Source organism: Trichomonas vaginalis, chromosome I (assembly GCF_026262505.1).
Source record: "Trichomonas vaginalis G3 chromosome I, whole genome shotgun sequence".
Taxonomy (NCBI): Eukaryota; Parabasalia; order Trichomonadida; family Trichomonadidae; genus Trichomonas; species Trichomonas vaginalis.
This window is the reverse complement of record NC_067203.1, coordinates 14,096,593-14,118,010: the sequence shown is the minus strand read 5'-3', so window position 1 is coordinate 14,118,010 and position 21,418 is coordinate 14,096,593. Positions and strand designations below refer to the sequence as shown.

Below are 21,418 nucleotides of genomic sequence, written 5' to 3'. Positions count from 1 at the left end.
AAGAATAATAAAGCTCGAACGCAATGAATGGAAGCGAAATAATCGATGCAATTCTTGATATTTGCTTTTCTTTTAATCTGTAGAATATCCAAATGAAAAATAATGTAAATAATGATTGAAATATAGAAATAAAATGCGGTAATAATGGAAACTGAGTAAGAAAAATGAGCTTAGTGTGCACCAACCATGCTCTTGTTGAAAATAAATTAAGTATTGATAATAATAAAATTGCAAGTTGGAGCAGAAACGAAAGAAAAATGTAATATTTCATATGAAATTGAATGGAATCAAATGGATGAAGGAGATTTTTGAAAATCTGATGAAAAGACCTTGTGCAAAGATCTTCATAGACCCTATAGTACCAGATACAGAATCATATTCAAACTATTACTCGATTATTGACAATCCAATGGATTTGAATACAATTTATCAGCGAATAATACACAATGTGTACCAAGATGTCGATGAGGTAACACGAGATATCAACTTTATTGTCACTAATTCCATAAAATTTTACGGATCGAATCACTGCGCAACATATCTAGCGAAACATCTAGCATATTTATACGAAAAAAGCATTAGATTGCATTTAAATTGTGATTTTAATGATTGGCACAAGATATTTGTAGATCAAACACAAAATATTAATTCAATGTTGAATAAATTTGCAGAAACGCACGGATTAGAGAAGAGATACTTTGACATTAACGAAAGAAAAGATGCAACAGTGCAAACGAACTCTGTTGAAATGAATATTCATCGCCCTCCTCCAAATGATGAAATAATTAAATCAAATTTGTTTGATGACTACGTCCATAGTAGCAAAGAGAAAAGCAAAAACAGTGATGATAAAAAATATACAAAGAAGATAAAAAGAAAGATTCCTGAAAGCAAAATAAACAATTTTTTGAGTGCACTCTCCAATTTATCCCTCAGCGACGCAAAACAATTAGTTTCGATTACTATTTCAATGCAGCCTGAACTTAACATTCCTTTTCCTGAAGCTCGAATTGATATTGACGAACTTAAGGATAAAACAATCCTTAAGCTAATTGAATATACAAGATCAAGATTCTTACAGCTTAATTTGCCATATCCAACTACATAATTCATAATTATCATGTAGAATTTTATTTTTCTAGGATTGAAGGCATTTTGTGAGATAGCGCTTATCAGTCCTCATTACATATTTGTTTTTAAACGATTTAATTAAGTATAACATAATACAAAAATCAAATGAAAGAAATTCAAATTTTTTTGATAGGAATCTGATTGAATTATTCCATTCATAATGGGCCTCTTCTAATAGAGTAACGTATGATACTATTCTTGTCGTCAAATTACATAATTTTTTAAGGAGTTCATAATGTACAATTATCTATCCTAATTTCCTCACAATTGATCTCAAAAATTAAATTGTTACGGCAAAAATTATAAAAATTAAATAAAAATTTTTAGATATTTTTACTAATCATGCAATATATTACTGATTAATTTCTATTTAAAATTTTTACATTCAAAAAATTTATAACGTGATTTTTATAATTTCACAAAGAAAATTCATAATAAAAGTTTTTCTTATGGAAACATGGAAAACTCAATTTTTTTGAAACTTCAATATAAAAAAGTTTACATTTTTTTATATGAACGTTTGGGAAGCTATTGATAATGAAGATCTCAATGCTGTTAAGCAGTGGGTTAAAGAAACAAGTGACATTAACGAAGTTAACGCAGATGGCCTCAATATCTTAATGTATACACTCAAAAACGGCAAAAAAGAAATTGGTTCATTTCTTATCCGCTCTAAGATCAATTTAAAGTACGTTGATCCACAAGGAAAGGATGCTATTATGTATGCTATTGAAGGTGGTCTCGGTATTGCTGTCCAACCACTGGTTAAGCAAAAACATGTGGTCACCAACGTCGATGTTCACGGCAGGTCACCACTTCACTATGCATGCATATACGGATCAAAGGCCGGTGCTGATTTCCTCTTGAAATCAAAAGTTCCTGTTGCAGGTGTTGATGAAGATGGAAATACTCCATTGCATCTTGCTCTCATCAATAAAACAAAAGGAATGCTTCAATTATTCGCCCAGTACAATCCACCTTACAACAAGCCAAACAAGAAAGGCGAAACCTTGGCTCATTTGGCTGTATACAATCAGAGCGTTGAAGTTATTAAGTACTTAGGCAACAAAAAGTTTGGTGTTGACTGGAATGTTGCCGATAATGAAGGCTTAACTCCAGCTCTTATTGCTGCAAAAGTCGGAGCTGAGAAGGTTTTACAACTTCTGTTCAAGCTTGGAGCATCTCCATCCGCTAAAGTTGCTGATGGATCTACAATTGTCCATCTTGCCGCGCTTGGTGGCCATGCAAACATCATTCCAATTACTTCATCCGTCGGAGCTCCAATTGATGAAGCCAACAACGATGGTATCAAACCAATCCACTATGCATGCATGAGTGGAAGTATTCAGATCGTTACAGCCCTTCAAAAAGCTTTAGCCGATCTCAATTCACCAGATAAAGATGGTGATATTTCAATTCATTACGCAGTTCGTAACAATCACATTCCAGTTGTCGAATTCCTCATACAAAATGGTGTTGATATCAACTCCCACGGCAAAGATAAGAAATCTCCACTTCATCTTGCTGTTGAACTCGAGTTCCCGGAGATGGTTCAACTCCTTACAGAACATTCTTGCGAAACAACAACAAAAGATATCAACGGAGAAACTCCATTGCATTATGCAGTTAAACAAATGAATATTCCGATCATTAACTTACTCATTGTTGCTGGTGCTACAACGAATAACACGGCAAACGATGGAACAGCTCCATTGCATATTGTTGCAGAACAAAATCAAGTCGAAGTTGCCAAAATCTTGTTCGCAGCCGGTGCAGATGCCAATATTAAGAACCAGCAACAGCAGACACCAATGCATATTGGCTCATTGTTCGGTTCCGACGACATTATTTCAATTTTCATCGAACAACATGCGGATTTGAACGCTCAGGATGAGAATGGGCAAACACCAATGCACATTGCTACACTCAACTGCCATCTTGGCATCTTAAAGAAGCTTGGAGAGGCAGGATCAGATCCAAATGTCAAAGATCGTCAAGGAAAAACACCATTACATATCGCCTGCTCTATGCAGAACGAAGAATATGTTGCAACATTACTATCATTCAAGGCAAACGTTGCTTTGGCCGATGAAAATGGCAGAACAGCGTTACATTACATTGCAGATCTTGCCAATTTCAAGCTTACGCAGCTTCTTCTTCAGAATGGAGCCCCTGTTAATGTTGTTGATGTAGACAAGAACTTACCACTTCACTTGGCCGCATTAAAGATGGATAAAAAAGTTGTTGCCGCATTAATCAACGCTGGAGCAGATGTAAAAGTCATGAATACTAAAGGATTGACACCAATGCAAGGTACAAGACTTACTTTCTCCAAATACATGAAAGCTCTCGTTAAAGAAAGAGATGAAAAGGAACAAGTTGTCAATCCAAACAAATATGAGCCAGGAAATGTCTTGGATCAGTCGAATAACGTTCTTCAAGGTGATGCAGAACTCAGAGAAATGATTTGTCTTTTATGTAAGAGAAGACCTGCTGTTGCTGCTATTGTTCCTTGCGGACACCTTTGCTGCTGCGAAGTTTGCCAGAAGGAAAGAGTTTCTTCACTCAAAGTCTGTCCTTTCTGCAAGAAAGAATGCTTCGGAGCTGTTAACATCCTTGTTGAAATTTAATATTTTTTTATATTTTCAAATGTTATTTTTATGAATAAAATACTACTATTTGATGATAAATTTCTTAAATATATTTCCTTAACTAAGAGAAGTGGAATTTTACGGTTGATCATTCAAAATTTCCTAAATATAACTGATTTTAAGCATCAACATGATTCACTCTGTAATATATTAATTATCTGATTATGCCATACTTATATAAAATGATGAAATGGCTTATATTAATGATTTTTTTTTTGAAATTGTTTTGATAAATCGAAAGATGTGGCGTTGAAAACATTGTACTTGGATTATCTTGGGAGTGTGTTATTTAAAAATTGGCTTATTATAAAATAAATAATATTTTATAAATAAAAATTACAAAATCTCTACTACAATACATATACAAATAATGAACGTTCTGAAAAAATAATATTTGCCTTATTTCAGAGCAAATATTCAAATAAAAAAAATATTATCTAACAAAATTAAAAGATATGGTTAATATAAGTCAGATATGGTCTATAAGTTTGATTATATAATATTTGGGTCGGATATATAAACTGAATTAGGAAGAATTAATCCAATGACGGAATTATCATCTTCTTTTTCTATTTCTAGAGGATCTTTATCAGGAATTTTAATTTTATCTAATTTTTCCTGATATACTTTTGAGATTTTTTCAACTAATTTCAGATTTGGAATGAAAATAAATAAATTATCTGCAAAATCAAGAATTGAATATGGTACTATAACAGCGACCTTATTAAATGGTATAATAACACCGTTAACTCTAAAAATATTCGCTCCAATATTATGAATATAAAAATTAAAGTCATTATGTAAAAATATCACTGCCTGATGATTTGTAATATGTTGGCATTTCGTTTTGGCTACTAATTCTAAGTTTATATCAATTTCCGATAAAGGAGAATGATATCCGATTTTTATGCTTTGTTTTTTCATTTTAAAGCATACCTCATCAGACAGTAGTATCGCTAAATCATTTTCATCGAATAGATTATTTGTCAATCTTGGATAATATTTACTTAAATTATCGAGAGTTTTGTTTGCATTAAATTCAATAGGATTCTCGCTACGTTTCATACACTTGAATTGGGAGATGAGTACAACGTTGCTATCTGTATCAGAAGTCTCGAAAATCATTTTATCTGTAATTAATCTTTGTGTCATTAAATTTAGAAGCGAATTGATTTCTTCTTTGCTGTAATTTCTAATTTCGTTTATTCTTTGAATGATTTCTTCATGAGAACGAATTGGAGAAATTTTTTCGCGGCAATGGTCAATAATTTCATCAGGAGTTGCATCAGGAAGACTTGTTGATAGTAAATATAGCCAATAATCTTCTTCAATGTCCCATGGAGTTTGAGTTCTAATATCTTTCAAGTCTTGATAATCTTGTTGTAAGGAATACATAAGCTCCTTATATCTGGCTTGAAGATCAGCTGATGAATGATCTCTTTCAAATGAAATTGTGTAATGAATTGAATCAAAAGGCAAAGACATCGCACTTAGTATAAGTAAATAATCATCATGTTTCGAGAAACGTGATTTAGGTCTTGAAGTATCCGGTTTGACTACATTTTGGTCATCGGATGACTTCATTAAAATTTTGGATTTACCCCCTTTTATTCCGAAAAAGTGACAAAATATTTTAGATTTCATTATATTACAAATATTGATGTTACACTATTATTATAGTGATGTAGTATAGTAGGTATGAGACCACATTATACATGTTAGGAAATAGCTTTTGATTCGTTGAATCTCATAAACATATTCCTAATTTCTTATTTTCCAAAGTAAAAATCGATAATGTATTAGTATTATTTACAGAGCTGAGTGATGTCGATCTGTTGATATCCTTGTAAAAGCAGCAAAAAAGTATTTTTCTTATGAATAAATATGAGATTGGAATAGCTAATTATTTTAATATTTAACGAATCTTTTTAATTAAGCGTGATCCTATTTTTCCTGGATCCTCTCGTAATTTATTCAAATAATTTAAAATATTAAAAAATTTCATCTAATCACTAATTGTCATTGATAAAGATATTTTCTTAGTGTATTAAAACTTATTTATGATATTCATTTCCTGATTTCAGTATATTGATATTTCTCCAGCGTTCGATATTCATCAAATAGTGCTATAAGTTTGGGGTTTTACTTTTTATTTTATGGCAAAGTTAAAAATCTGAACCTTAGTATCAGATATCCAGTTTTTCATTATCTAGGAATTGACAAAAATTGATAATTCATGATTTGTCAATGAAAAATGGTTATGATTCATGATGTACATTATATACCACACAAACAAAATCCAAAATTTTATGATCCATCAAATTGAGAGGAAAATTTTTGAGAACTGTTTCTTCATTTTTCAAATTGATGACAAGACTTCCAGTTCTCTTCCTTGGACATGGCAGCCCAATGAACACCTTGTTTTCCAACAACACATATAACCAGGCTTTTGCCAAGATTGCCCAGACTTTTCCGAAACCAAAATCAATCTTAGTTATATCCGCACACTGGTGTTCAAGAAGAACAGAAATAATGACATGGAAGGAAGCTCCATTAGTTTATGATTTCTATGGCTTCCCACGTGAACTATATCAGCTCAAATATCCATCACCAGGATCTCCTGAATTAGCCAAAAGAGTTTCTGAAATTCTCAGTGAATATCACGTCAAACCAGAAGAAAGACGTGGTTTAGACCATGGTGCATGGTGTGTTCTTAGACACCTCTATCCACAAGCTGATGTCCCCGCAATTCAGCTCTCAATTGATGTGACATTGTCTCCAGAACAACACTGGAAAATTGCCGAAAAACTCCGCGTATTGAGAGATGAAGGAGTCTTAATCCTCTGCAGTGGTGATATTGTTCATAATCTTGGTGAAATGGATTTCGACAGAGCTGAACAGCTTTATCAGTATAAATGGGCAGATGATTTTAGAAAGAAGATCAATGAAGCAATATTGAGTAAGGATAAGGACACATTGGTCAACTTCGAAAATCTTCCTTTCGCAAGAAAAGCAGTTCCAACTCCGTCTGACCACTATTTGCCAATTATCTATGCAATGGCACAAGCAACCGAGAAAGATAGAATTGATATCTTCAATGATGACATTGTTGGTGGTTCATTATCAATGACCTCCGTTTGTATCCATGAATAAAAAAATTTAATTGATTTTTTTTAATCGCATCATTTTTTATTAATATTATTAATAGCCATTATCATTATAAGTTATATTCATATGCATTGGCCGGTAAACAGTGTTCAATGAATTCAAATATTCAATAGCATCTATCCTGGTCTGGATGGACCAGTTCATCGTAATACAAATGTCATTTAAAGAGTAATATTCACTTCTCATCATTAGAAAAAAACAAAAAGATTCCGAACAAATTTGGGTAATTGTCATGAGCCATTTTTATAATAAAATAAAATTATTGGTCATACGCTTTTAATTTATTTAGAAATCTTTGGAAATTGCGCCCCTAAATTGCTCACAATTTTCCGATCGTCATTGTAAACAATTCATAATTAAAAAAATGCTGAAAGACATTTCAACAGTTGGTATCGTTGTTCCACGTCTTGACATCGCTCGTTCATACTTTGAGCAGATATATGGCGTTATTACATCTGAACCAGTTGAATCTAAGCCTGGAATTCTTTCATCCATTGCTCCATTTAGAAATACAAAGGTAGAACTTATGGAACCAATTGATAAGGATGGCCATACATCACAAGCTGAATATCTTCGTTATCATCCAAAGGGTGGAATTCATCATATTGCATTTTCTACCGATAACATTGATAACACGCTTGAGTCATTCTCAGCCATTGGTGTTAACCCACTTGAAAAGCCAAGACAGCACCCATCACTTCACAAGAAGACAGTCATGTTAGATCCTTACTACACACAAGAAATTATGACTGAGCTTGTTGAAGAATAAGTCATTGGTGTTCCAATAATTCTTCATTTATATTAGAACTACTTTTTTTGTAATAAAATTACGAGTAATATTCATTTTCTACAGCCATAATAAACAATTTCATTAAATGCATTTCTTACAAAATAATATATTTTCATTATATTAAGGATTTATTGAAAATAATTCTATAGAAAATAATATAATTCATTTTCATCAATTAAATCATGATCAAATAAGTATAAGATGATTAGCTTTATATGGTATTGCATTGAATTTTATAAAAATCATACATTTTTCAATTAATATTTTGATGAATTAAATTTTTAGAGTTAAACAGCAGATGATATTCATTTCATTTGAAAGATAATATGGTTGGTTAATGCATTCTAATATATATCAAACAAAATTTAATAACAAAAAATTAAATAAAAATATAGTATTATTTTGGATTCTCTTTCTCATCATCACCTCTTTTCTCATTAACTTTTCGGCCTCCAATTGTTCCATATCCGCCAAATTTCGGTGAATTGTCATTTGGAAAAATTGTGTTAGCAAAGGCATTTTGAGGTGAAAAGAATCCGAAACCGTATGGTCCCCTTACAACTGGCAATGACTTTGAAGCAAATTGGAATAATCCGGACATATTGTAAGGAAACGTTTGATTGGAGCCATTAACGATCAATGCTGACTGGCATTCTTCATATCCTGGGTTCTGTGGCCTGAAAAACATATTAACATTTCTTGATATTCCTTTTTCAAGCGGTCCGTAGCACGTATTCTTGAACATTAGAGGGTTTGACCTTACGAAATCTCTCTCATTAAAAGTATCAAGTCGTTTCCTTGTTCCGTATCTTGCTCCGTTATTAAATAAAGCTTTTGCGACACTTGGGAACTTCGCTATGTCAAGGGGAGTTCTGTTATATCCATCATATCTATTTAGATCTATGTCTGGCCTTGAAATTAAACTGAAAACCATGGATGGATCAGATCTTGCAGCTGCAAAATGAATCGGAGCTGCATGAGTAGGATTTTTAGTATTATTTATATCCAAATCTTGTATTATAAGACAATTATTCATCACTGTCGCATCACAATAAAATGCGATCGTATTTAAAACGGAAATACCCGTAGAAGGGATTATAGACTCCAAGAACTCCTTCCCACCAATGGAAACCAATGCAATGATTGCTGTATCATATGAATTTTGTACTGAATAACTGAAAAAATTGCACATTTGCTTCATTGGTATCGATCCTTTGATTTCTATGAGGATTCTTAAGATCTTTGTCGTTGTTACAGGGTCTGTTCTTATTATAAGCTTCGTCCAGATTGATGACATTGAAAATTTCTTTAAAAATTCAGTTACAACGTCATTAAAATCAGCTCTTAACAAATAATCAATGATAATCATCGCATCTGATAATTTTAATGTGGTCGAGCCATGATAAAGTAGATATAAACTAAAGATATCTTCAATTGTTGTATCTGTCGTATAATTCTGGAAGAAATGTAAAGGAATAATCGATTTCTGGACCAAAAAAGCTGATGAAAGTGGCGGAAATGAACTTCTCGAATCATTCATATAAGAATTTGCCGAATAAGTCATTCTACGGCCAAGACAAGTCTCAGAAAGGTATTCTAGCACTTTTATGTTGATCGTAGGAAGGGATTGGACAAATACATATGAAGGAAGTGGAATTTTTGAGGAAATTAATTTGACATTTTCGAGATCTCCATTTAAAGCCAAAATTGCAGCAAGTCTAATTAACTGGTGGTCTTGTTTGGAGTTGGAGATCAAGTATGAAAGGATCTTTTGAGAATTAAACATAGCAGAAATCAAAATTATTTGAGAATTTGATGTAACTCCATAATAATCGTTCATAAATTCATACTTATGCTTTCCAAGAACAGGTGTTGCATCATTACAATGTTTTTTGAACCATTCGAGGTCATCATTCAAAAGAGATGTTAAAATTGAGTTTGTTTTACATCTGCACTCAAAAATTGAAATAATTTCTGAGAAATTATCGGATATTAATTCAATAAATCCACTCTGGTCGATTGTTTGTGGTTTTTCTTCCTCTTCTTCCGAAAACATGTTTAAATCGCCTTGGAACTGTGTTGGTAGAGTAGAATACATGCTACCCATTGTTCCCCATCTGGTGCGATGCATGTAGTTTGTATCTTGTAAATTATTGGATGATAAATACAAATTTAAAATATCTTGTCTGTCAAACACTGAACTTACAATAATTAGTGATCGTATTACCGCAGGATCTCCTTGCATACAAATATTTTCAAATGCTGAGCGATATTGAGCTGGAGTGAAAATTCCAAATTTTACAAAATAAGAAAAGATATCTGTACTTGAATCTAAAACATCTACTGGCGATGGCTGTAACAGTTGTGGTACTATTTTTAATAATTCGCATAAAACCCACATATAATAATGTAATATGTAAGATTTTCGTTTCGAAATGCCAATAAATAACTCGCAGAAGTTTATTACGCCTTGTAGTGTTTGCGGAATCATAGGTAGTAGTTGCTCTTTGATTTCTTTGTAGTTTGTTGCTGAAATTTGAGTAATTAATTCGAATTTCCGCTGTTTTCGGATGAGATGGTCCCTATATGTATCAGGTAGATCAAATTTTCCTAAGTAAAACTCCATGTTCTAATACAAAAAAATCCAAAAAAAAATTTTACAAAACAATTGTTGGTATTTTTGACATCGTATCAAATCAATAAAAATAAAGAGCTTATGGAATAGACAAATCGAGATAGAGATATCGCCTGGGATAGAAACCTTAGTATTAAAATTGATTTGCTCATTGATTAAAATCTTGCGTTATAATGAACATTTCACATTCATTGCTTGCCATTACAGGATATGTTAAAGGTAAAGGTTTGTTTCATGTAATATTTATTGTTTAAAAACAAAATTTTTATCAATAAATTTCTAGTTTTAACAATAAATTGCCACAAATCAATATAAACATCATGCATCAACTTGAATTCGTGGAATAAAAACTGTGTGTAAAATAGCGTAGAAACATTTTTTTTAAGTGTCGTGGTAAATTTTTACAAAGCATGACAAGTTCTGAACAATCAAAAAATGAAACTGGATGTTATTTTAGTGACATTAAACCGATTGAAATATTTAAATACCCTAGTCAAGCATCAAATATTATATGGAGTGTCAATTCGAATAATATGTTACAAATATCTTCACAAATTATAGAACTCATTACAAATAACAAAATACCAATCCAGATGTCGCTTAACTTGATTGATGTTATTTCACAAATTCGTGTTAAAGATATTAAATTATTCGCAGAACTTTACCAAAAGATATTAAACGAATTTTCATGCATCATCAAACCGAAAAATGATAAATTAGCAACGTTATTATATTATAAAGGTATCAAATTTGAAAACTTCAAACCTACATTTGAAGAAGAAGAAATTCTGAATTTATACTATATTGCATGGGATAAAGTTGATGATCTTAAAAGTAAATTCCCAAATCTTGATATTAATGAGAAAATTGATTATCGAATTACATCACTTGATTGCGCGATTAAATTTGGCTCATAATTATGTTTCAATTACTTGAAAAATTTAGGAGCTAAATATACCAAAAACTCCGAAAAATATGCAATTCAAGGCGGAAATAAAAACATTTTTATGCAAATGATAGAAGATGGTAAATCATTTGATAACATGATTAATACAGCATTGGATTATCGACACTATGAAATTGCTGAGTACCTTAAATCAAATTGAGGACAAACTCCTGATTCAATAGCGGAGTGCATGTATTTCGGAAATTATGATTTTGCATCTTATTTACTTTCTAATGGAGGAAATATTAACAAAATTTATAGTCTCTCTCTTTTTATATTTATCATTATTTTGTTACATTCTCTTTCTCTTCATAACTATCATTATTTTCTGAAATTTACTTTCTTGTGATATTTGTTATCGTTTAATGGCATTCTTTTTCTTTTCATATATATAACAATGAAATTCTCACAATGTTAATGAATGCCCTCTTAGTATTGCAATAAAAGCAAATTCAACAGAAATTGTCAAACACTTAGTTGAACACGGTGCTAATGTCAACGTGAAACTTATTCTCTATCTTTTGATATTTATCATTGTTATATTACATTTTCTTTCTATTCATTTATCATGTCTGATGAAGCTTTTTTCTTTTCATATTATCATTATTTATGACATTTTCTTTCTTTTCATATTTATCATTGTTTTATTACATTATTTTCTTTCATATTTATCATTGTTTATTACATTATTTTTCTTTTCATATTTATTATTTTTAAAAGATTTTCTTTCTTTCATATATCATTGTTTTATAAAATTTTATTTCTTTTGATATTTCTCATTGTTATATTACATTTTCTTTCTATTCATATTTATCATTGTTTTAAAAGATATCTTTCTTTTCATATTTTTCATTGTTTATTACATTTTCTTTCTTTTCATATTTATCATTGTTTTATAAAATTTTATTTCTTTTCATATTGTCATTGTTTTATAGAATTCTCATTCTCTTCACATTTATCATTGTTCTATATTTCTCTTTCGTTTCATATTAATTAATAGTTTTAATGTATTCTCTTTCTCTTCATAATTATCATTGTTTTATATGATTCTCTTTCTCTTCATATTACCATTGTTTTATAAAATTTTATTCTTTTCATATTTATAATATTTTTATAAAATACTCTTTACTTTCACAATTATCATTGTTAATGAAATTATCACAATGAATGAATGCCCTCTTATATTGCCATCAAATGAATTCAATAGAAATTGTCCAATTCCTAGTTGATCATGGTGCTAATGTTAACATGAAACTTATTCTCTTTCTTTCATATTATCATGTTTGATTTAATTCTTTTTCTTTTCATATTATCAATATTTTATTATCTTCACTTTCTCTTCATAATTACATTATTTATTACATTCTCTTCTTTTTATATTTATCATTGTTTAGTGAGATTTTCTTTCTTTTGATATTTTTTATGTTTAATGGCATTCTTTTTCTTTCTTATTTATCAGAGTTTTATGACATTCTCTTTCTCATCACAAATATCATTATTTTATTACATTCTCTTTCTCTTCATAACTATCATTATTTTCTGAAATTCACTTTCTTGTATATTGTTATCGTTAATGGCATTCTTTTTCTTTTCATATTAATAACAATGAAATTCTCACAATGTTAATGAATGCCCTCTTAGTATTGCAATAAAAGCAAATTCAACAGAAATTGTCAAACACTTAGTTGAACACGGTGCTAATGTCAACGTGAAACTTATTCTCTATCTTTTGATATTATCATTGTTATATTACATTTCTTCTTCATATCTATCATTGTTTTATTACATTATTTTTCTTTTCATATTTATCATGTTTATTACATTTCTTTCTACTCATATTTATCATTGTTTTATTGCATTTTCTTTCTATTCATATTTATCATTGTTTTATTACGTTCTCTTTTCATATTTATCATTATCTAATGAAGCTTTCTTTCTTTTCATATTTATCATTGTTTTAAACATTCTCATTCTTTTGATATCTATCATTGTTTTATGACATTCTACTTTTGATATATATCATTGTTTTATATATTCTTTTTCTATTTCACATTTTCATTGTTTTATGAAACTTTCTTTCTTTATATATTTATTATTGTTGTATGACATTCTCTTTCTTTACATATTTATCATTGTTTATGAAACTTTCTTTCTTTTTATATTTATCATTGTTTTATGAAACTTTCTTTCTTTTCATATTTATCCTTGTTTTTTGACATTCTCTTTCTCTTCATATTTATAATTGTTTTATTACGTTCTCTTTCTCTTCATATTTATCATTGTTTTATGAAACTTCTTTCTTTTCATATTTATCATTGTTTATTTAATTCTGTTTCTTTTGATATTTGCATTGTTTTATAGCATTCTCTTTCTCTTCATATTTATCATTGTTTTATGGCATTCTCATTCTTTGATATTTATCATTGTGTTATGACATTTTCTTTCTCTTCATATTTATCATTGTTTTATAAGATTATCTTTCTATTCATATTTATCATTGTTTGATTTAATTCTTTGTCTCTTCATATTTATCACTGTTTTATATAATTCTATTTCTTTTCATATTTGTCATTGTATAATGAAATTCTCATAATAATAGTAAATGTCCTCTTAGTATTGCAATAAAAGCAAATTTAACAGAAATTGTCAAATACTTAGTTAACATGGTGCCAATGTTAACATGAAACTTATTCTCTTTCTTTTGATATTTAGTATCATTTTAAATCATTCTATTTCTCTTCATATATATCATTGTTTAATTGCGTCCTCCTTCTTTCATATTTATCATTGTTTAATAGAATTTTCATTCTTTTCATATTTATCATTGTTTTATGAAATTCTCTTTCTTATGATATTTATCGTTGTTTATAGAATTCTCGTCCTCTTCATATTTATCATTGTTTTTTACATTCTCTTTCTTATGAATTTATCATTGTTTTATAGAATTCCCCTTCTTTTGATATTTTCATTGTTATATGAAATTCTCTCTCTCTTTATATTTATAATTTTTTATATGATTCTCTTCTCTTAATAATTATCATTGTTTTATGAAACTTTCTTTCTTTTCATATTTATCATTGTTTAATGAAATTCTCACAATGTTAATGAAATGCCTCTTAGTATTGCAATAAAAGCAAATTCAACAGAAATTGTCAAACACTTAGTTGAACACGGTGCTAATGTCAACGTGAAACTTATTCTCTATCTTTTGATATTTATCATTGTTATATTACATTTTCTTTCTATTCATATTTATCATTGTCTGATGAAGCTTTTTTTCTTTTCATATTTATCATTATTTTATGACATTTTCTTTCTTTTCATATTTATCATTGTTTTATTACATTATCTTTCTTTTCATATTTATCATTGTTTTTATTACATTATTTTTCTTTTCATATTTATTATTGTTTTAAAAGATTTTCTTTCTTTTCATATATATCATTGTTTTATAAAATTTTATTTTTTGATATTTCTCATTGTTATATTACATTTTCTTTCTATTCATATTTATCATTGTTTTAAAAGATTATCTTTCTTTTCATATTTTTCATTGTTTTATTACATTTTCTTTTTTCATATTTATCATTGTTTTATAAAATTTTATTTCTTTTCATATTTGTCATTGTTTTATAGAATTCTCATTCTCTTCACATTTATCATTGTTCTATATATTTCTCTTTCGTTTCATATTAATTAATAGTTTTAATGTATTCTCTTTCTCTTCATAATTATCATTGTTTTATATGATTCTCTTTCTCTTCATATTTACCATTGTTTTATAAAATTTTATTTCTTTTCATATTTATAATATTTTTATAAAATACTCTTTACTTTCACAATTATCATTGTTTAATGAAATTATCACAATGTTAATGAATGCCCTCTTTATATTGCCATCAAAATGAATTCAATAGAAATTGTCCAATTCCTAGTTGATCATGGTGCTAATGTTAACATGAAACTTATTCTCTTCTTTTCATATTTATCATTGTTTGATTTAATTCTTTTTCTTTTCATATTTATCAATATTTTATTATCTTCACTTTCTCTTCATAATTATCATTATTTTATTACATTCTCTTTCTTTTTATATTTATCATTGTTTAGTGAGATTTTCTTTCTTTTGATATTTTTTATTGTTTAATGGCATTCTTTTTCTTTTCTTATTTATCAGAGTTTTATGACATTCTCTTTCTCATCACAAATATCATTATTTTATTACATTCTCTTTCTCTTCATAACTATCATTATTTTCTGAAATTCACTTTCTTGTGATATTTGTTATCGTTTAATGGCATTCTTTTTCTTTTCATATATATAACAATGAAATTCTCACAATGTTAATGAATGCCTCTTAGTATTGCAATAAAAGCAAATTCAACAGAAATTGTCAAACACTTAGTTGAACACGGTGCTAATGTCAACGTGAAACTTATTCTCTATCTTTTGATATTTATCATTGTTATATTACATTTTCTTTCTATTCATATCTATCATTGTTTTATTACATTATTTTTCTTTTCATATTTATCATTGTTTTATTACATTTTCTTTCTACTCATATTTATCATTGTTTTATTGCATTTTCTTTCTATTCATATTTATCATTGTTTTATTACGTTCTCTTTTCATATTTATCATTATCTAATGAAGCTTTCTTTCTTTTCATATTTATCATTGTTTTATAACATTCTCATTCTTTTGATATCTATCATTGTTTTATGACATTTTCTTACTTTTGATATATATCATTGTTTTATATGATTCTTTTTCTATTCACATTTTTCATTGTTTTATGAAACTTTCTTTCTTTATATATTTATTATTGTTGTATGACATTCTCTTTCTTTACATATTTATCATTGTTTTATGAAACTTTCTTTCTTTTTATATTTATCATTGTTTTATGAAACTTTCTTTCTTTTCATATTTATCCTTGTTTTTTGACATTCTCTTTCTCTTCATATTTATAATTGTTTTATTACGTTCTCTTTCTCTTCATATTTATCATTGTTTTATGAAACTTTCTTTCTTTTCATATTTATCATTGTTTTATTTAATTCTGTTTCTTTTGATATTTTGCATTGTTTTATAGCATTCTCTTTCTCTTCATATTTATCATTGTTTTATGGCATTCTCATTCTTTTGATATTTATCATTGTGTTATGACATTTTCTTTCTCTTCATATTTATCATTGTTTTATAAGATTATCTTTCTATTCATATTTATCATTGTTTGATTTAATTCTTTGTCTCTTCATATTTATCACTGTTTTATATAATTCTATTTCTTTTCATATTTGTCATTGTATAATGAAATTCTCATAATAATAGTAAATGTCCTCTTAGTATTGCAATAAAAGCAAATTTAACAGAAATTGTCAAATACTTAGTTGAACATGGTGCCAATGTTAACATGAAACTTATTCTCTTTCTTTTGATATTTAGTATCATTTTAAATCATTCTATTTCTCTTCATATATATCATTGTTTAATTGCGTCCTCCTTCTTTTCATATTTATCATTGTTTAATAGAATTTTCATTCTTTTCATATTTATCATTGTTTTATGAAATTCTCTTTCTTATGATATTTATCGTTGTTTTATAGAATTCTCGTCCTCTTCATATTTATCATTGTTTTTTACATTCTCTTTCTTATGATATTTATCATTGTTTTATAGAATTCCCCTTCTTTTGATATTTGTCATTGTTATATGAAATTCTCTCTCTCTTTATATTTATAATTGTTTTATATGATTCTCTTTCTCTTAATAATTATCATTGTTTTATGAAACTTTCTTTCTTTTCATATTTATCATTGTTTAATGAAATTCTCACAATGTTAATGAATGCCCTCTTAGTATTGCAATAAAAGCAAATTCAACAGAAATTGTCAAACACTTAGTTGAACACGGTGCTAATGTCAACGTGAAACTTATTCTCTATCTTTTGATATTTATCATTGTGTATATTACATTTTCTTTCTATTCATATTTATCATTGTCTGATGAAGCTTTTTTTCTTTTCATATTTATCATTATTTTATGACATTTTCTTTCTTTTCATATTTATCATTGTTTTATTACATTATCTTTCTTTTCATATTTATCATTGTTTTATTACATTATTTTTCTTTTCATATTTATTATTGTTTTAAAAGATTTTCTTTCTTTTCATATATATCATTGTTTTATAAAATTTTATTTCTTTTGATATTTCTCATTGTTATATTACATTTTCTTTCTATTCATATTTATCATTGTTTTAAAAGATTATCTTTCTTTTCATATTTTTCATTGTTTTATTACATTTTCTTTCTTTTCATATTTATCATTGTTTTATAAAATTTTATTTCTTTTCATATTTGTCATTGTTTTATAGAATTCTCATTCTCTTCACATTTATCATTGTTCTATATATTTCTCTTTCGTTTCATATTAATTAATAGTTTTAATGTATTCTCTTTCTCTTCATAATTATCATTGTTTTATATGATTCTCTTTCTCTTCATATTTACCATTGTTTTATAAAATTTTATTTCTTTTCATATTTATAATATTTTTATAAAATACTCTTTACTTTCACAATTATCATTGTTTAATGAAATTATCACAATGTTAATGAATGCCCTCTTTATATTGCCATCAAAATGAATTCAATAGAAATTGTCCAATTCCTAGTTGATCATGGTGCTAATGTTAACATGAAACTTATTCTCTTTCTTTTCATATTTATCATTGTTTGATTTAATTCTTTTTCTTTTCATATTTATCAATATTTTATTATCTTCACTTTCTCTTCATAATTATCATTATTTTATTACATTCTCTTTCTTTTTATATTTATCATTGTTTAGTGAGATTTTCTTTCTTTTGATATTTTTTATTGTTTAATGGCATTCTTTTTCTTTTCTTATTTATCAGAGTTTTATGACATTCTCTTTCTCATCACAAATATCATTATTTTATTACATTCTCTTTCTCTTCATAACTATCATTATTTTCTGAAATTCACTTTCTTGTGATATTTGTTATCGTTTAATGGCATTCTTTTTCTTTTCATATATATAACAATGAAATTCTCACAATGTTAATGAATGCCCTCTTAGTATTGCAATAAAAGCAAATTCAACAGAAATTGTCAAACACTTAGTTGAACACGGTGCTAATGTCAACGTGAAACTTATTCTCTATCTTTTGATATTTATCATTGTTATATTACATTTTCTTTCTATTCATATCTATCATTGTTTTATTACATTATTTTTCTTTTCATATTTATCATTGTTTTATTACATTTTCTTTCTACTCATATTTATCATTGTTTTATTGCATTTTCTTTCTATTCATATTTATCATTGTTTTATTACGTTCTCTTTTCATATTTATCATTATCTAATGAAGCTTTCTTTCTTTTCATATTTATCATTGTTTTATAACATTCTCATTCTTTTGATATCTATCATTGTTTTATGACATTTTCTTACTTTTGATATATATCATTGTTTTATATGATTCTTTTTCTATTCACATTTTTCATTGTTTTATGAAACTTTCTTTCTTTATATATTTATTATTGTTGTATGACATTCTCTTTCTTTACATATTTATCATTGTTTTATGAAACTTTCTTTCTTTTTATATTTATCATTGTTTTATGAAACTTTCTTTCTTTTCATATTTATCCTTGTTTTTTGACATTCTCTTTCTCTTCATATTTATAATTGTTTTATTACGTTCTCTTTCTCTTCATATTTATCATTGTTTTATGAAACTTTCTTTCTTTTCATATTTATCATTGTTTTATTTAATTCTGTTTCTTTTGATATTTTGCATTGTTTTATAGCATTCTCTTTCTCTTCATATTTATCATTGTTTTATGGCATTCTCATTCTTTTGATATTTATCATTGTGTTATGACATTTTCTTTCTCTTCATATTTATCATTGTTTTATAAGATTATCTTTCTATTCATATTTATCATTGTTTGATTTAATTCTTTGTCTCTTCATATTTATCACTGTTTTATATAATTCTATTTCTTTTCATATTTGTCATTGTATAATGAAATTCTCATAATAATAGTAAATGTCCTCTTAGTATTGCAATAAAAGCAAATTTAACAGAAATTGTCAAATACTTAGTTGAACATGGTGCCAATGTTAACATGAAACTTATTCTCTTTCTTTTGATATTTAGTATCATTTTAAATCATTCTATTTCTCTTCATATATATCATTGTTTAATTGCGTCCTCCTTCTTTTCATATTTATCATTGTTTAATAGAATTTTCATTCTTTTCATATTTATCATTGTTTTATGAAATTCTCTTTCTTATGATATTTATCGTTGTTTTATAGAATTCTCGTCCTCTTCATATTTATCATTGTTTTTTACATTCTCTTTCTTATGATATTTATCATTGTTTTATAGAATTCCCCTTCTTTTGATATTTGTCATTGTTATATGAAATTCTCTCTCTCTTTATATTTATAATTGTTTTATATGATTCTCTTTCTCTTAATAATTATCATTGTTTTATGAAACTTTCTTTCTTTTCATATTTATCATTGTTTAATGAAATTCTCACAATGTTAATGAATGCCCTCTTAGTATTGCAATAAAAGCAAATTCAACAGAAATTGTCAAACACTTAGTTGAACACGGTGCTAATGTCAACGTGAAACTTATTCTCTATCTTTTGATATTTATCATTGTTATATTACATTTTCTTTCTATTCATATTTATCATTGTCTGATGAAGCTTTTTTTCTTTTCATATTTATCATTATTTTATGACATTTTCTTTCTTTTCATATTTATCATTGTTTTATTACATTATCTTTCTTTTCATATTTATCATTGTTTTATTACATTATTTTTCTTTTCATATTTATTATTGTTTTAAAAGATTTTCTTTCTTTTCATATATATCATTGTTTTATAAAATTTTATTTCTTTTGATATTTCTCATTGTTATATTACATTTTCTTTCTATTCATATTTATCATTGTTTTAAAAGATTATCTTTCTTTTCATATTTTTCATTGTTTTATTACATTTTCTTTCTTTTCATATTTATCATTGTTTTATAAAATTTTATTTCTTTTCATATTTGTCATTGTTTTATAGAATTCTCATTCTCTTCACATTTATCATTGTTCTATATATTTCTCTTTCGTTTCATATTAATTAATAGTTTTAATGTATTCTCTTTCTCTTCATAATTATCATTGTTTTATATGATTCTCTTTCTCTTCATATTTACCATTGTTTTATAAAATTTTATTCTTTTCATATTTATAATATTTTTAAAATACTCTTTACTTTCACAATTATCATTGTTTAATGAAATTATCACAATGTTAATGAATGCCCTCTTTATATTGCCATCAAAATGAATTCAATAGAAATTGTCCAATTCCTAGTTGATCATGGTGCTAATGTTAACATGAAACTTATTCTCTTTCTTTTCATATTTATCATTGTTTGATTTAATTCTTTTTCTTTTCATATTTATCAATATTTTATTATCTTCACTTTCTCTTCATAATTATCATTATTTTATTACATTCTCTTTTCTTATATTTATCATTGTTTAGTGAGATTTTCTTTCTTTTGTTATATTTTTTATTGTTTAATGGCATTCTTTTTCTTTTCTTATTTATCAGAGTTTTATGACATTCTCTTTCTCATCACAAATATCATTATTTTATTACATTCTCTTTCTCTTCATAACTATCATTATTTTCTGAAATTCACTTTCTTGTGATATTTGTTATCGTTTAATGGCATTCTTTTTTTTTTTTCATATATATAACAATGAAATTCTCACAATGTTAATGAATGCCCTCTTAGTATTGCAATAAAAGCAAATTCAACAGAAATTGTCAAACACTTAGTTGAACACGGTGCTAATGTCAACGTGAAACTTATTCTCTATCTTTTGATATTTATCATTGTTATATTACATTTTCTTTCTATTCATATCTATCATTGTTTTATTACATTATTTTTCTTTTCATATTTATCATTGTTTTATTACATTTTCTTTCTACTCATATTTATCATTGTTTTATTGCATTTTCTTTCTA

At 27.0% G+C, this 21,418-nt stretch overlaps 7 protein-coding genes across 7 annotated transcripts; 5 read left to right on the top strand and 2 right to left on the bottom strand.

The window, feature by feature from the left end:
* Positions 1 to 275: 275 nt before the first annotated feature.
* On the top strand, positions 276 to 1,232 carry TVAGG3_0983940 (bromodomain family; the record flags this gene model as incomplete). Its single annotated transcript, XM_001579423.1, has 1 exon — positions 320 to 1,108. The coding sequence occupies one exon, from the start codon at positions 320 to 322 to the stop codon at positions 1,106 to 1,108; it is 789 nt and encodes a 262-aa protein (XP_001579473.1).
* Positions 1,233 to 1,643: 411 nt separating this feature from the next.
* On the top strand, positions 1,644 to 3,801 carry TVAGG3_0983930 (ankyrin repeat and protein kinase domain-containing protein family; the record flags this gene model as incomplete). The annotated part of the gene is made up of 1 exon (XM_001579424.1): positions 1,644 to 3,761. The coding sequence occupies one exon, from the start codon at positions 1,644 to 1,646 to the stop codon at positions 3,759 to 3,761; it is 2,118 nt and encodes a 705-aa protein (XP_001579474.1).
* A 326-nt stretch (positions 3,802 to 4,127) lies between these two features.
* TVAGG3_0983920 (microspherule protein 1 family) lies at positions 4,128 to 5,376 on the bottom strand (the record flags this gene model as incomplete). The annotated part of the gene is made up of 1 exon (XM_001579425.1): positions 4,275 to 5,366. One exon carries the CDS (start codon positions 5,364 to 5,366, stop codon positions 4,275 to 4,277), a length of 1,092 nt encoding a protein of 363 aa, XP_001579475.1.
* Positions 5,377 to 6,149: 773 nt separating this feature from the next.
* Positions 6,150 to 6,957, top strand: TVAGG3_0983910 (ferrous iron binding; the record flags this gene model as incomplete). The annotated part of the gene is made up of 1 exon (XM_001579426.1): positions 6,150 to 6,935. The coding sequence occupies one exon, from the start codon at positions 6,150 to 6,152 to the stop codon at positions 6,933 to 6,935; it is 786 nt and encodes a 261-aa protein (XP_001579476.1).
* Positions 6,958 to 7,297: 340 nt separating this feature from the next.
* On the top strand, positions 7,298 to 7,838 carry TVAGG3_0983900 (methylmalonyl-CoA epimerase domain-containing protein; the record flags this gene model as incomplete). Its single annotated transcript, XM_001579427.2, has 1 exon — positions 7,315 to 7,719. The coding sequence occupies one exon, from the start codon at positions 7,315 to 7,317 to the stop codon at positions 7,717 to 7,719; it is 405 nt and encodes a 134-aa protein (XP_001579477.1).
* A 174-nt stretch (positions 7,839 to 8,012) lies between these two features.
* TVAGG3_0983890 (Ankyrin repeat family) lies at positions 8,013 to 10,381 on the bottom strand (the record flags this gene model as incomplete). Its single annotated transcript, XM_001579428.1, has 1 exon — positions 8,138 to 10,366. One exon carries the CDS (start codon positions 10,364 to 10,366, stop codon positions 8,138 to 8,140), a length of 2,229 nt encoding a protein of 742 aa, XP_001579478.1.
* A 404-nt stretch (positions 10,382 to 10,785) lies between these two features.
* Positions 10,786 to 11,292, top strand: TVAGG3_0983880 (spectrin binding; the record flags this gene model as incomplete). Its single annotated transcript, XM_001579429.1, has 1 exon — positions 10,786 to 11,292. One exon carries the CDS (start codon positions 10,786 to 10,788, stop codon positions 11,290 to 11,292), a length of 507 nt encoding a protein of 168 aa, XP_001579479.1.
* Between the last annotated feature and the right edge of the window lie 10,126 nt (positions 11,293 to 21,418).